General features: G+C 56.9%; 1 protein-coding gene across 1 annotated transcript; it reads right to left on the bottom strand.

The window, feature by feature from the left end:
• Window positions 1-4,535: 4,535 nt before the first annotated feature.
• Window positions 4,536-13,560, bottom strand: LOC103307304 (immunoglobulin superfamily member 1-like). The gene is made up of 6 exons (XM_065571165.1): window positions 13,423-13,560; window positions 12,885-12,920; window positions 11,777-12,067; window positions 10,640-10,924; window positions 7,773-8,063; window positions 4,536-5,103 (listed from the first exon to the last, which is right to left on the bottom strand). Exons 1-6 carry the CDS (start codon window positions 13,451-13,453, stop codon window positions 5,099-5,101), a joined length of 939 nt encoding a protein of 312 aa, XP_065427237.1. The 5' UTR covers window positions 13,454-13,560; the 3' UTR covers window positions 4,536-5,098.
• Between the last annotated feature and the right edge of the window lie 263 nt (window positions 13,561-13,823).

Consider the following 13,823-nt stretch of genomic DNA (forward strand, 5'->3'; position numbering starts at 1 on the left):
TGATGCCACCTATCGTCTTCAGCCTGCCACTTGCTCTGTTCTTCCCGCGATTCAGCCCGCCACCTCTCCTCTCGTTCATATTGGGCTTTTCTCATCTCCGACATTGACTGCCTCCATGCATTCTGCTGTGCTCTATCAGCCTGGGCGGACATCTGCAGCTCCGTGAACATCTCGTCCCTCGTCTTACGTTTTCTCTTTCTAATGTTCACGAGCCTCTGTGAAGGAGAAACATTTGCAGCTGGCGGAGGAGATGGGAGAGGTGGTTAAAAAAGACACATTTTAGGGAACAATGGGTACACTCTTTCATTACAAGGTCGCATAATTCGGCTTGCAGGCAGCCATCGTAGGCCACAGTGTTTTGGCTTTTTTAACCTTCTTAACATGCGGGAAAGGTTGCAAACAGCAGCGCATTTCCCATATCAAGGATGAATTGGGTTGTCCATTTAAAATGGGGTTTCAATGTAAAAGGAGGGGGCTGCGGTTTCCCGGTTAACATGCGGCACAAACACAAGTAAACCACCCCCCCACACACACACACACACACGATTCTCTGGGATGATCACTTCACCCCTCCCCCCACCGCGTGGTTAACAGCGGGGAACATTTCTGGTCAGAAGAGCAGGAACGGGCGCCTCTGAATGTCCCCCTTAATAAAATCACCCCATTTCAACCAGGAGAGCTTTCTGGAGATGTCCCTGGAGGATTTCCGCTCCATCCCCATACACGTTAACAGACTTGCTTGCTTTTTTTTTGTAATGTTTACAAATATTTACAAAGTTACACTCACCAGAGGTCTCCTGTGTGCCCTGAGGGTCTTGGGTGAGTTCGGGGGTTACTGGTTCCAGGTCCAGGGTCACAAACATATCCTGGCTGTTGGGAAAACCGGTTTCTCCGCTTCCTTGCTGCTGTGAGCTACCTACAGTACCTCCATCGTCATCTTCCTCGTTCCCCGAACCGTCTTCCCTGTGTGTTTCTCCAGTGAGAGAGTCATAGCACACGGTTGGGGTAGTGGTGGCTGCACCCCCTAGGATCGCATGCAGCTCCGCGTAGTAGCGGCAAGTTTGCGGCTCTGCCCCGGACCTTCCGTTTGCTTCTCTGGCTTTGTGGTAAGCTTGCCGTAGCTCCTTAATTTTCACGCGGCACTGCTGTGTTTCCCTGTTATGGCCTCGGTCCTTCATGGCCTTGGAGATCTTTTCTAATACTTTTCCATTTCTTTTACTGCTACGGAGTTCAGCTATCACTGCTTCATCTCCCCATATGGCGAGCAGATCTCGTACCTCCCGTTCGGTCCATGCTGGAGCTCTTTTGCGATCCTGGGAGGACTCCATCACGGTTACCTGTGCTGATGAGCTCTGCGTGGTCACCTGTGCTCTCCACGCTGGGCAAACAGGAAATGAAATTCAAACCTTCGCGGGTCTTTTCCTGTCTACCTGGTCAGTGCATCTGAGTTGAGAGCGCTGTCCAGAGCGGTCACAATGAAGCACTGTGGGATAGCTCCCGGAGGCCAATAACATCGAATTCCGTCCACACTACCCCAATTCTGACCCGTAAAGGCCGGTTTTATCGCTAATCCCCTCGTCGGAGGTAGTGTAAAGAAACCGGTTTAAAGGGCCCTTTAAGTCGAAAGAAAGTGCTTCGTTGTGTGGAGGTGTCCAGGCTTAATTCGGTTTAACGTTGCTAAAGTCGACCTAAACCTGTAGTGTAGACCAGGCCTAAGGTGCCACAAGGACTCCTCGGTTGTTTCTGCCCAAGTGCTGCAGTTCTGCCTTTTTAACACCAGAGGCCGGTGTGGCGCCACAGCAGCGAGCAACATGAACACAGCCCTCTGTCCTGGTGCCATAGCGGCCCTCTGCTGGACAACAGGCAGAACTGCAACACTTCTGGGGCAGAATGTATTTTCTATGGGGAAAAAAATTCTCTGCCTGCCCCGTGCTGCAGAATTCCCCCAGGAGCAGAAGTTCATCACAGCACCTGCCGCAGAGCCAGGTTAGGGCAGAGTGGGGCACCCAGGGCTGCTGGGGGGGTCACAGACTGGGGCTCAGGAGCTAGTGGGGTGAAAGCATTGAGTCTGGGGCGGGGGAAGGAGGCTGCAGAGAACCATGGGAATGGGGGTTGGGGGGAGAGGGGCTGATGTGCCTGACTGAATGGGAGAGGCTTGAGGTCAGCGAGGGTCTGCATGGGTGAGGCTTCCCAGATCCCTAACAACCCCCCTCCCAAAAAACCAACCTTCTCCTGCCCATACCCAACCCCTTCCAGGTTCACTCCCAGGCTCCTTCCCTCTCCCTCAGCTCCTCCATTATCCTTGACTCCCCCAAGCCTTTGCACTGCTTCTAGGGTGACCAGATGACAGGAAGAAAATATCGGGATACATGGGGCGGGGGGTTGCCGGCGGAGCAAAAAAAAAAAATCATTGCAGCTTCAGCCATCCTCTTCCACTGTCTTTCTTGCCTGTTCTGATGTGACCAGATGTCCTCTTTTTATAGGGACAGTGCCAATATTCAGAGTTTGTCTTGTATACACGCCTAAAAGCCTCCACCCCCTGTCCCAGCTTTTCACCCTTGCTATGTGGTCACCCTAGTTCTGAGCTCCAGCTCAAATCAAGACAGCAAGTCCTCCATGCCATCTCTGTCCTTTCTCAATGGGACTTTCTCCCTGCCAACTCTCTGCCTGGCGCCATTTTGATGACACAGCTCAGCCACCAGGGTGCCTGTCCACTGGCTCCCCACTCGCTGGGGCCCTTCATTTCTGGTGCCGGTTGCTACCTCACTGGCTGCTGGTGTCTCTCTCCAGGGGCTGGGCAGCTCCCTCCAAACTCTACTGGCCCTTTCCACTGGGAGTGCTCTGGGCTGTGGGGAGCTGCTGCCTGCTGTCCCATCTGTTTTCTTTCTCACCCTACTTCAGCTGCCCAGGAATCCTTGGGGTCCTCCCCACCTCAGTCCAAATCTCCAGCGGCTGCTCCTTATCCCAGCTGGGAACCCCCCAGTAACTCCATCCCCACTCCCCAGCCAGGCGTCCCCTCTGCTGGGCCCAGGGCTCAGGGCATAGCCTGACTCTGAGCGGCAAAATCCCCTGAGTGTCCGTCTGGGGGTGGGGCTGGGAGCAGGGATACTGAGCTGCGCCCTCACCTGCTACCACCAGCTCCACAGTGTAGCTGGGCTCTGACCAGACAGGCAAGTCTAATTTGGTGCTATATTGGCAGCTGTAGCTCCCTGCATCACTTCAATGGCATTTTTTTGTCTGTCTGTAACACGATAATTTTTGAAGACTGTGTTAAATTGATTCCAAAATTTCTCAGCATCGGTGGGAAGAACCTTGTAGGTTTTGGTGACAAGTGGAAAACAGCAGCACCAGAAAAACCTGATTTTCTGCACCATGTCCATTAAATTGGTGCTCTAGGTGGAGGCGCTTTGTGACATCAGAGTTAACTCAGCCAGTCAGTGCTAACTCTCTCCAGGAGATTTGCATAATTCAACCCCATTAGTTAAAATGAGGTAACCTGCCGGTTTCAAAGGGAGAGATGACCCAGACAGGTGGCAGGGTTAGATTTAAGATCAGGGTTAGTGGAGTGAGTGATGGGCGGGTTGCTGAGTTATGGTCGATGTCATAACACTACTTCTCAGGTTCCTCTGCCTGTAGCGCCACATGGGCACCAACTGCCAAGGGGAAGTTTTTGTTGGTCTCAAACTTCTGAAACAATAAGAACAGACGAGGAATGGCTCAGACGATTTGACAATCAAATGTAGGGTTTGGGGCATTATCCCGTGCAATTGTTTCTGATTCAGGGATGGAAACTGGGCCTATATAAACAATCAAGTGTCCGACCCTCTAATTAGTCTCTTTTAAGAACGAGTAAATAATTACCAATGAATTATTGATATGATTGAATTTTGCTGCCTTCTCTCCTCTAACCGAATATGAGCAGTTTATGATTAACTTGAATGTGGAAGTTCTTTTAAAAGCAGGGTGAATCAAAAGGATTTTTTAAAAAAACAAAAACACCACAAAAGGGATTTAAGAAAAATGTCAATTGGATTATTTTCATTTAAATAAAAAACATGTTTGTTTGTTTGTTTGTTTAAAAACAAAACTATTGGGGATTAAATTTGAAATTATGACAACCCATGTTAATGACTAAACTTGCTGTAGTTTAGTCTGTGTTTGCTGCCCAGTTTTAATGGACGTCAAACCACTGAAGTCGTTGGCCGAGCACCTGGAACCAGAGTTTGCTGAAAGGGTAAAACCAGCTTTTGACAGCAGTTGCCTCTTCTGCAGGCACAGAAAGAATCTTTTCTTCAGTTCAGTGTATTCAGCTCGTTCAGTTCAATGACACGTTCATTCAAATTTCAGACACTGACGGGGAGTTGAGAAAGCAGGAAAGCTTCTTTTCCTCTTACAATCTATGAATAAATACTACATGTGGGGGGATCAGATCTACTAGTTCTAATATCTGAGAGATACGATGACCAGAAACAATCAGTTGATGTCACTAACTGCAGATACCTCCTTACATCAGTTAGTTTCAAATGAAAAATAGGTTTCGATCCACTTTTTTTTTATTATGTATTCAGCACATTTAAAGTAGTTTTATTTCATTAATAAACATATTGAAAATGCTGTTTCTGTGCATTTTTGAGTGCATTTGAATTTCCATCCAAACAGAGCTTAGACAAATCAGAAGTAAAAAAATCATCATAATCTAGGAAATAAATGTATCATTTGCCATTTTCCAACATAATCAAAATGTAAAAATTAGACTGAAGAAATGTAAATGACTCCATATAACTGCTTCAATCAATGTGCATAGATACAGTTTGCCATCATGGTTAGCAAAAGAAAAAGCACCAGATTTAGTGTAAAGACTATATTTAGTTGCAAATCAACATTTTTAATTGTTATCAACTAATGAGAATCAACCTATCATTAGGAAAATAACTAAAAAGTACAACATTAAAACCTCCTCGCCCCCCTGGTGTAACCACTGGACACCACTTCCCATCTCGAGCGGGGGAGAGAACCCAGGAGTCCTGTGTCCTGGGGCAGGTAGATCGGGATGGGAAGCAGAGCTGGGGTCTCATCTGCTCTGTCTCGGGGCTGGACCTTACCCTGCAAAGACATGAAGCAGATTAGTCCATGAGTTGACCCTGATCCCCATGTATCAGCCCTGCCCCTCTGCCCTACAGGGCAGCTGGGACGGGACGCGGGGGCCAGGACAGACTCCCTGCTCCCCACGCTCTGCCAGGGGGAGTCCCGCCCCCTCCAGCTGCTGAGCCTGGATACCCTAGAGACAGCTTCCCACCCCAGCAGCACAGTGGCTCCTACCGAGCCCCCTGCCCCACCCACTACAGCCCAGCACCCCCTAGTGCTGCCCAGGGTTTTGGGCCAGCTCTCACTGCCAGGGAGTGTGCCCTGAGCTGGGCCCCTGCCACAGCCCCTGGGTTTCCTTCCCTGTCTCCCATCCAAGCTATGACCCCTTTGCAGCCCGGCTTAGCAGCGGCCTTAACCCGTCCCTCGCTGAGTGGGGCACTCACTTCCTTGGTTTTCCTGTAACAGAGGAAGGCCAAGAGACGGTCCCTGCCCCAGCCAGGTGCCATTCACACCTGGAGTCACTGCGGAGTAGGTCTGGGCGCAGTTGTCAATATTTTAGAAGAGGAACATCCCTAGTTTTTGGGATCCTCATATGCCCATGTTTGGCCCCTGCCTCATTCACTGCATCCAGCCCCCCGAGCACAGAGCGACTCACGGGCTGGTCTCTGGTGCCCGGCACCGCCCAGCACCAGGCCGGGAGCCGCACACAAGAAGGGAGTCAGCCTCCCATTCTACATAGTGGGAAACTGAGGCACAGACATATTCAGTTCCCTCAGTGGGTTCCCAGGGGCCGGGACTGTGTCTTCACTCTGTGTTTATGCAGCGCCTGGCACAACAGGGCCCTGATTATGGCGGGGGCCCTACATGCACCCGCAACACAAGGGATCCAGCGCTATTGAGGCCAGCGTTTGCAGAGGTCTCCGCTAACTGTGAGCATCTCAGGTTGCGGGCGCTCGGCCTGAGAACCCTGAAGATTGAGACCCCTCCACTACGAAGGACACTTTTGAAAACCGCGGTGTGCTCCCATCACACAGAGTCTGTTGCTGCGCCAGAAACTGGGCCAGATCTCCTGGGTCCCAGCCCAGCACCGTGTCCACCAAGCCACCGCTTCTCCTGCAACCCCTGCCTCATTCAGCCCTAGCCGGGGCACTGCCTGGGGCGGGCGCTGGAGAACAGAGGGGATGGGATTCACGGTTCATACAAACTGGGGACAGCATTCAAGTCACCTCCAGGGCTGCTGCTCCCCCCTTGCTGGGGAACCCCCCAGTGACTCCGTTCCCATTCCCCAGCTGGGCGTCCCCTCTGCGGGGTCAGGGCTCAGGGCAGAGCCTGGCTCTGGGTGTCCCATTGGCACTGAGCCCCCGTGAGGGTCTGGCTGGGGGTGGGGCTGGGAACGGCTAGGGTTACCATCCGTCCGTATTTCCCCGGACATGTCCGGCTTTTGCGTCTCTAAATAGCCGTCCGGGAGGAATTGGTAACAAGGTTAAAATGTCCGGGGGTTTTTTTCTCCCTCGCCTCCCTCCCTCCCTTCCATGCAGAGTGTGGCTGCTGATTGGGCGGCTAGGCCGATTGACCCACTCCCATTGGCCTCCAGCATCCAGAGCCCTCCCCTGCTCCCCCCTCCCTCTCTCTGTAGTCCTCTGTAACACACAAACCGACCCACGTGGAGCCAGAATGGTAAGAGGAGTGGGGGGGGGGGCAGTCAGGGAGTGGGGGAGTGTTGGATGGGTCCCCAGCCTCCACCTGCCACCCCCCCTCCGTGCATCCCCCCCTCGGTGGGTCCCCCCCCCCCCGTCTGTCTCTCCCTTGTCTGCTGTGCTGGCTCTGGCAGTACACGCAGACAACTGCTGTCTGCTGCCCCCGGGTCCTAGTGCCCCCTTCCACTAATGGGAAGACAGGCTGCCCTTACCCTGCCCTTCCACCCTAGCCCTGAGCCTCTCCAACACCCCAAACCCCCCAGCCCCAGCCCTCATCCCCACACACCCTAATCCTCTGCTCCATCCCTGAGCCCCCTCCTGCATCATGAACCCCTCATCCCCAGACCCACAGCCCTCACCCCTGCATCCCCTCCTATCCCCAAACTCCCTCCCAATCCCCCCCTCTTCCCACACACCCCCTCCTGCCCTCAAACTTCCTCCTAAAGCCTGCACCCCCTCCCTTTGCACCGCCTCTCACCCCCAAACTCCATCCCAGAGCCTGCACCCCTCACCCCCTCCTGCACACCCACCCCCTACCCCAGCCCGGAGCCTGCACCCAGCACCCAAACTCTATCCCAGAACCTGCACCCCTCCTGCACCCTAATCCCCAGCCCAGGACCTGCACCCCAGACCTCCTCCCCCCACCCAACCCCCCTCCCAGAGCCTTAGGCAGGTGGGGTGGGGGGTTCTGGGCACCACCAAAATTTCTACAACCCTGCCACCCATGCGAATGGATAAGGGTCAGGGCAGTCAGGGGACAGGTAGGGTCCTGGGGGGGGCAGTTAGGGTAGGGGGTTCTCAGCAGGGGACAGTCAGGGGACAAGAAGCAGGGGGGTTGGGGTTCTGAGGGGAGCAGTCAGGGGGTGGGAAGTGGGAGGGAGTGGATGGGGCGAAGCTAGGGCGGGGCTTCCCCCCCCCCCAGTGTCCTCTTTTTTGTTTGTGGAAATATGGTAACCCTAGGGAACGGGGACACCGAGCAGGGCCCCTCACCTGCTACCACCAGCTGAACGGGGTCGCTGGGCTCTGAGGAGATGAAGGGCTCTGATTGGAGCCGGTAGCTGCAGCTGTAGTTCCCTCCCTGCTGCCAGCCCATGGTGGTGATGAGGAACTCGACCCCGTCCCCAGCAGGATCCATGTGTCGCTGCGGGTTCCGGTCTCCAGCCTTGTGCAGGAAGAACGTCACGTCCCGGCGCTGCCCCTGACACTGGATGGTGACGTTTGCCCCTGGGACGGTGACTCCAGTGGGGCTCAGAGAGATGGAGGGTCTGGGTAAGCTGGGATCTGCGCACAGGAGACAGGCTGTGAGAGCCAGACCCGGGCACCCACCCAGCCCCGGCCTCGCTGGCCGGCCACCACCCTGGGCAGATCCTAGGGCCCCCGGACAGAGATTCTCTCCCAGATCCCAGAGTTCCCCCCACCCACAATCCCAGCCCTGCGAACCTGGCTCCCAGCCCCACAGACATGGAGCCGTGGCTCCCTAGTTCTTGGGATCTTCATATGCCTATGTGTGGCCCCTGCCTCATTCACTGCATCCAGCCCACCTAGCACAGAGCGACTCACGGGCTGGTCTCTGGTGCCTAGCACCGCCCAGCACCACATCCGTACACAAGAAGGGAGTCAGCCTCCCATTCTACATAGCGGGAAACTGAGGCACAGACATAGTCACTTTCCTCAGTGAGCTCCCAGGGGAAGGGACTGTCCTTCACTCCGTGTTTATGCAGCGCCTAACACAACAGGGCCCTGCTCATGGCGGGGGCCCTACATGCATCCGCAACACAAGGGATCCAGCGCGATTGAGGCCAGCGTTTACAGAGGTCTCCACTAACTGTGGGCATCTCGGTTTGTGGGCGCTCGGCCTGAGAACCCTGAAGATTGAGGCCCCCCCACAATGAAGGACACTTTAGAAAACTGCGACGTGCTCCCATCACACAGAGTGTGTGTCCGCGTCAGGACCTGGGCCAGATCTCGTGGGTCCCAGCCCAGCACTGTGTCCACCAAGCCACCGCTCCTCCTGCAGCCCCTGCCTCATTCAGCCCATGCCGGGGCACTGCTTAGGGCGGGCGCTGGAGAACAGATGGGATGGGATCACGGGATTAAATAGTGACTCATGCTTCATACAAACTGGGGACAGCGTTAAAGTCACCTCCAGGGCTGCTGCTCCCCCCTGGCTGGGGAACACCCCAGTGACTCCATCCCCACTCCCCAGTCAGGCGTCCCCTCTGCGGGCTCAGGGCTCAGGGCAGAGCCTGGCTCTGGGCAAGGCCGGCTCTAGGTTTTTTGCCACCCCAAGCAAAAAAAATTTTGGCTGCCCCCCTGTCCCAGCCCTGGGCTCCTCGCCACACCCTCCTGCCACCACAACCCTGGGCTCTCCCCCATCACCCGCACCTCCTGCTGCCCCAGCCCTGGGCTCTTCCCCCCAACCCGCACCCCTCTGCCACCCCAGCCCTGGGCTCTCACACCCCCACCCGCACCCCCTGCCGCCCCAGCTCTCGGCTCTCTCCCCACCCCCAGCTGCACCCTCCTTCCGCCGCAGCCCTGGGTCACTGGTAACTCACTCCCAGGGCGGGTCATTAAGCAGGAATTTTAGATGTGCACAGAACACAGACAGGATTGGTTCCCATATGGTTACAGAACTGCAGTAAAGTGGAACAATTTTCAGCTTGTGTGATTGGAGGATATCTGGATGCATATTATAAGACTGTCCTCCATAAATGAGGAAAAGTTGAGGTGCCTTTATTATTCTTTTGTTCCATTCTTTGTTTCTATGGGAATGCACTATCACGGTCTTCCTTTTAAAGAAATAAAACTAAAACTTAAAAATAATAATAATAAAAAAGAAGACAATGGCTGTTGAAAATAGCAATTCCAGCCCTAATAACCACTGGGAAGCATTTCTTGCTGAGCTTGAGCACTCTTGAATTTTGAGGTGTTCAAATCTGGAAGGCAGGTGCTGGGGTGGGGGGGCTGCGGCTTCGTGGGGGAGGACGGCAGCATGTCTGAGTGGCATGGTAAGGGGGCTGGGGAGTTGGAGAAGGGGTGGGTGGTTCTGGGGGGCAGTCAAGGGACAGGGAGCAGGGGGGGTTGGATGGGTCAGGGGTTTGGGGGCGCAGTCAGGGGACAGGCAGCAGTTGGATAGGCATGGGAGTCCCAGGGGTTTGTCAGGGGACAGGTAGGGGGTGGGGTCCTAGGGGGGAAGTTGTGGGGGTCTCAGGAGGGAGCAGTTGGGCACAAGGAAAAGGGAAGCTTAGATAGGAGGTGCGGTCCCGGGAGAGGGCAATCAAGGTACATGGACCAGTGGGGCTTAGATGGGGGTGGGGTCCTGGGGGGCAGTTGGGGCAGGGGTCCCAGGAGGAGGCGATCAGGGGACAGGGAGCAGGGGGGTTGGATGGGTTGGGGTTTCTGAGGAGGCAGTCGGAGGGAGTGGATGGGGACAGGGAGGGGCTACCCTCCCTCCCCATAGAGTGTCCTATTTTTTGAACGTTAAAACATGGAATCCCTACTCACAACGCAGCTCTCCATTCACTGCAGCATGAGGTCTCAGCTTCCTCACTCCCTCCCCCACTTTCCTGTTGGTAGTGGCCAAGGGAATGCTGGGAAATGTAGTTCTTTCCCTGCTCCAGGGCTGCCTCTATAGGCAGGGAGCTAACCAAGGAACTGCAGATCCCAGGGTCCCCTGTTGGTTCTCAGCTCCCAGGCTGGATCCCTGCCGCCCCGCAAATGGGCTGCCCCAAGCACGTGCTTGCTTTGCTGGTGCCTAGAGCCGGCCCTGGCTCTGGGTGTCCCATTGGCACCGAGCCCCCGTGAGGATCTGGCTGGGGGTGGGGCTGGGAACGGGGACGCTGAGCCGGGCCCCTCACCTCTCACCACCAGCTCCACGGGGTCGCTGGGGTACGACACGTTGAACGGCTCCGATCTGCTGTGATAGGAGCAGCTGTAGCTCCCGCCGTCCTCCCGGCTCACGTTGCTGATGGGAAACACAACCTCAATGTCGTCCGATACCACAGGTGGGAAATGGCGTCCTTCTTTATTCAGCACGAACCGCACGCCCCGGTGCTGCCCCCGACACCAGACGGTCATGGCTCCCCCCAGGGAGACCCCCCGGCTGGGGCTCAGGGAGATGCTGGGTTTGGGGTAGCTGGGCTCTGCAGTGGGAAGCAGACAGGCCATGAGACGCAGGCCCCAGGCGGGGGAGGAGCCGACAAAATGGCCCAGCCACCTTCCCCTCCCCAGCACAGCTTCCGACTGAGTACTGGGTTTCCAGGGGAGTGCGGAGGGGCCATGGCCGGCTAAGCAGCCCCTGGGCCCCAAGCCCTCTGTGCATCCCCCAAGATGAGGAGAATCCCCCTGGGAAAGGTCCCCTGCTCCACAGCTCCCCCAGAGACAGGGATCCCCCCTCCTCCAATCTCCAGTGGCTGCTGCTCCCCCCAGTGACTCCATCCCCCATGAGCGGTTTGTGGACCCCCCTTTCCGGGAGACTAGCCCTGCAACTCCACCGTGATGCACAAAGCCCCACTTCCCAATGCAGGAGCCCTGAGTGCCTCTCACCACCCCCTCCCCTGGCCGGAGAAACCCCGGCTGGCCAGAACCCCGAGCCAGCCCCCCATCCCCACCTCCAGAGGACCCCCGGCACAGCCCCAAGCCCAGGTCAGCCACAGCCAGCCAACCGACTCCAGTTCCAGCCGTGCGATGCTGAGCAGCTCCAGCTGCGCTGGCCAGCCCGGGTGACCCCAGCCCTGTGCTAGACCAGAGCAGCCACAGCCCCCAGTCCCAGCCCCCGGCCTTCCTCTGCCCCAAATCTCCAGTGGCTGCTTCTCCCCCCTGGCTGGGGAACCTCCAAGTGAGTCCATCCCCGCCCCCGGCCAGGCGTCCCCTCTGCTGGGCCCAGGGATCAGGGCAGAGCCTGGCTCTGAGCGTCCCATCATGCAGAGACCCCGTGAGAATCTGGCTGGGTGTGGGGCTGGGAGCCGGGGCACTGAGCCGGGCCCCTCCCTCACCTCCTACAATTATCTCAACGGGGTCGCTGGGATGCGATGAGCGACTCTGATCTGCTATGGAGCGATAGTCGCAGGCGTAGCTCCCTCCATCTTCCCGGCTGACATTGGCGATGGGAAATTCAGCCACGGTCCCATCAGGCACCGTCTGCCTCTGCGGGTTCGGTTGTCCAGCTTTATGCAGAAAGAACTCCATGCCCGGGTACAAACCCTCACAGCGGATGGTGACGCTTCCCCCGAGCGCCACCACGCTGCTGGGGCTCACCCAGATGGTGGGTTTGAGAAATTCACCTCCTGCTTTCAACAAGAGGCAGGAGTTAAACGGGGAGACACAGACCCCTGCCTCCCCCCACCCCAATTCAGTCCATACATCATTCAGCCTCTCTAGGAGTCTGTCCCCTACCAGGGTTGGCACTGCCTGCCCATGGGGCTCGGGGGCAGGGGGTTCACCCAGACATAGCTCAGGACCCGGCTGCAGGAGAGATCCCCTGCCCGCCCCGGCCCCGCCTGAGGCCAGCCAGGGAGCCTAACCAGTGCCCCCCTGCAGCTCTGCCCCCCACCCCAGGGTTGGAAATAGAGTCTGTGACTGGCAGGAATCTCACAAGACCCACCTTTCCCCAGGCCATGGGATCGGGGGGTGGGGCTGTGAGTGCAGGGGAGGGAGGTGTTGGGGGGTGGATCTCGGGGCAGGGGAGGATCTGGGGGTTCTGCCTGCAGCTGCACTGACCGTGAACATTTCGGTTCCCCGAGGGGATCTAGAGCCCATGGATGGGCCCTGTTAACGTTTGTATGAGCTGAAAAAAATCCATGTGTCGCCCCCACCCCCGATCCTCACAGCCTGGGGCCGGTGGGGGTGGGGGCAGGACATTAAACTAGAGGATGGTTCCCATCTGCTTCGTCAGACCCCACGAGCCAGATTCAGCTCCTAGTTATTCCCTAGTGGGGCCAGGACGGGGGAGGTTCACAGAAGAACTGGGCCGGGTCTGAGCTCACGGGGGGAGTTTGAGTTGAGGTTTGGGGAAGGTTCAGGGCTCAGTTCCTCTTTTCTCCATCCCACTTATCCCCTCCCCCGTCCTTGATGTTATTGTCCTCCCCACAAACTGATACTCACCTCCCCACACCCCACTGTGCCCGGCCAGCCAGTAGCCTGGAGGGGAGACGGCTCGTTAGTGACCAGATCCCAGAGCAACTGGATCCTACACCCTGGTCTCAACCCCCACTTCCCCCCATGGGCACACGCCCTGGTCTCAGATCCCCCCCCCCCCATGGGCACACGCCCTGGTCTCAGATCCCCCCCCCCATGGGCACACGCCCTGGTCTCAGATCCCCCCCTCCATGGGCACACGCCCTGGTCTCAGATCCCCCCATGGGCACACGCCCTGGTCTCAGATCCCCCCCATGGGCACACGCCCTGGTCTCAGATCCCCCCCATGGGCAGAGGCCCTAGCCTCAGACCCCCCATGGGCACACGCCCTGGTCTCAGATCCCCCCATGGGCACACACCCTGGCCTCAGATCCCCCCATGGGCACAGGCCCTGGTCTCAGATCCCCCCATGGGCACACGCCCTGGTCTCAGATCCCCCCATGGGCACACACCCTGGTCTCAGATCCCCCCAGGGGCACACGCCCTGGCTTTATTCGATACTCACTGAGGAAGAGGACAGTGAGAGCAGATGCCATGATGGGGGCAGCCAGGGGCCCCTCAGCGCTGCCACCAACACCCCAAAGCCCAACTCAACCAAGCCCCAAATGAGGAACTCAGCTGGTGGCTCCAGCTACAGGAAGTGGACGATGTGTCATCTCTTCCTGCGTTCATCATATGTTGGCTCTAATCTGCAGGCGAAATCTAGAACAGCCAAAGCAAACAGAGGTCCCTGCAACACCCAGGAAACCCTGGGCCCCTCAGCCTGGCCAAGCATCATGCAGCTCCCAGCTTCTCTATGTCTCTGTGGGGACTCGGGAGAGGTCGCTGTGATGCAGCAGGGAGTATTGACCTGGGAAGGTTGCAGGGGAGTTTTACTGGGACTGTGTGGGGGATGGGAGACTTTCC

This window comes from Chrysemys picta, chromosome 17 (assembly GCF_011386835.1).
Source record: "Chrysemys picta bellii isolate R12L10 chromosome 17, ASM1138683v2, whole genome shotgun sequence".
Classification (NCBI taxonomy): Eukaryota; Metazoa; Chordata; order Testudines; family Emydidae; genus Chrysemys; species Chrysemys picta.

Coding starts and splice junctions, on each gene's coding strand:
- LOC103307304 (XM_065571165.1), bottom strand. CDS start 13,453: ATGGCATCTGCTCTCACTGTCCTCTTCCTCA. Junction 12,921..13,422: donor TCTCACTGTCCTCTTCCTCA/GTGAGTATCGAA, acceptor TCTCCCCTCCAG/GCTACTGGCTGGCCGGGCAC. Junction 12,068..12,884: donor GCACAGTGGGGTGTGGGGAG/GTGAGTATCAGT, acceptor TGTTGAAAGCAG/GAGGTGAATTTCTCAAACCC.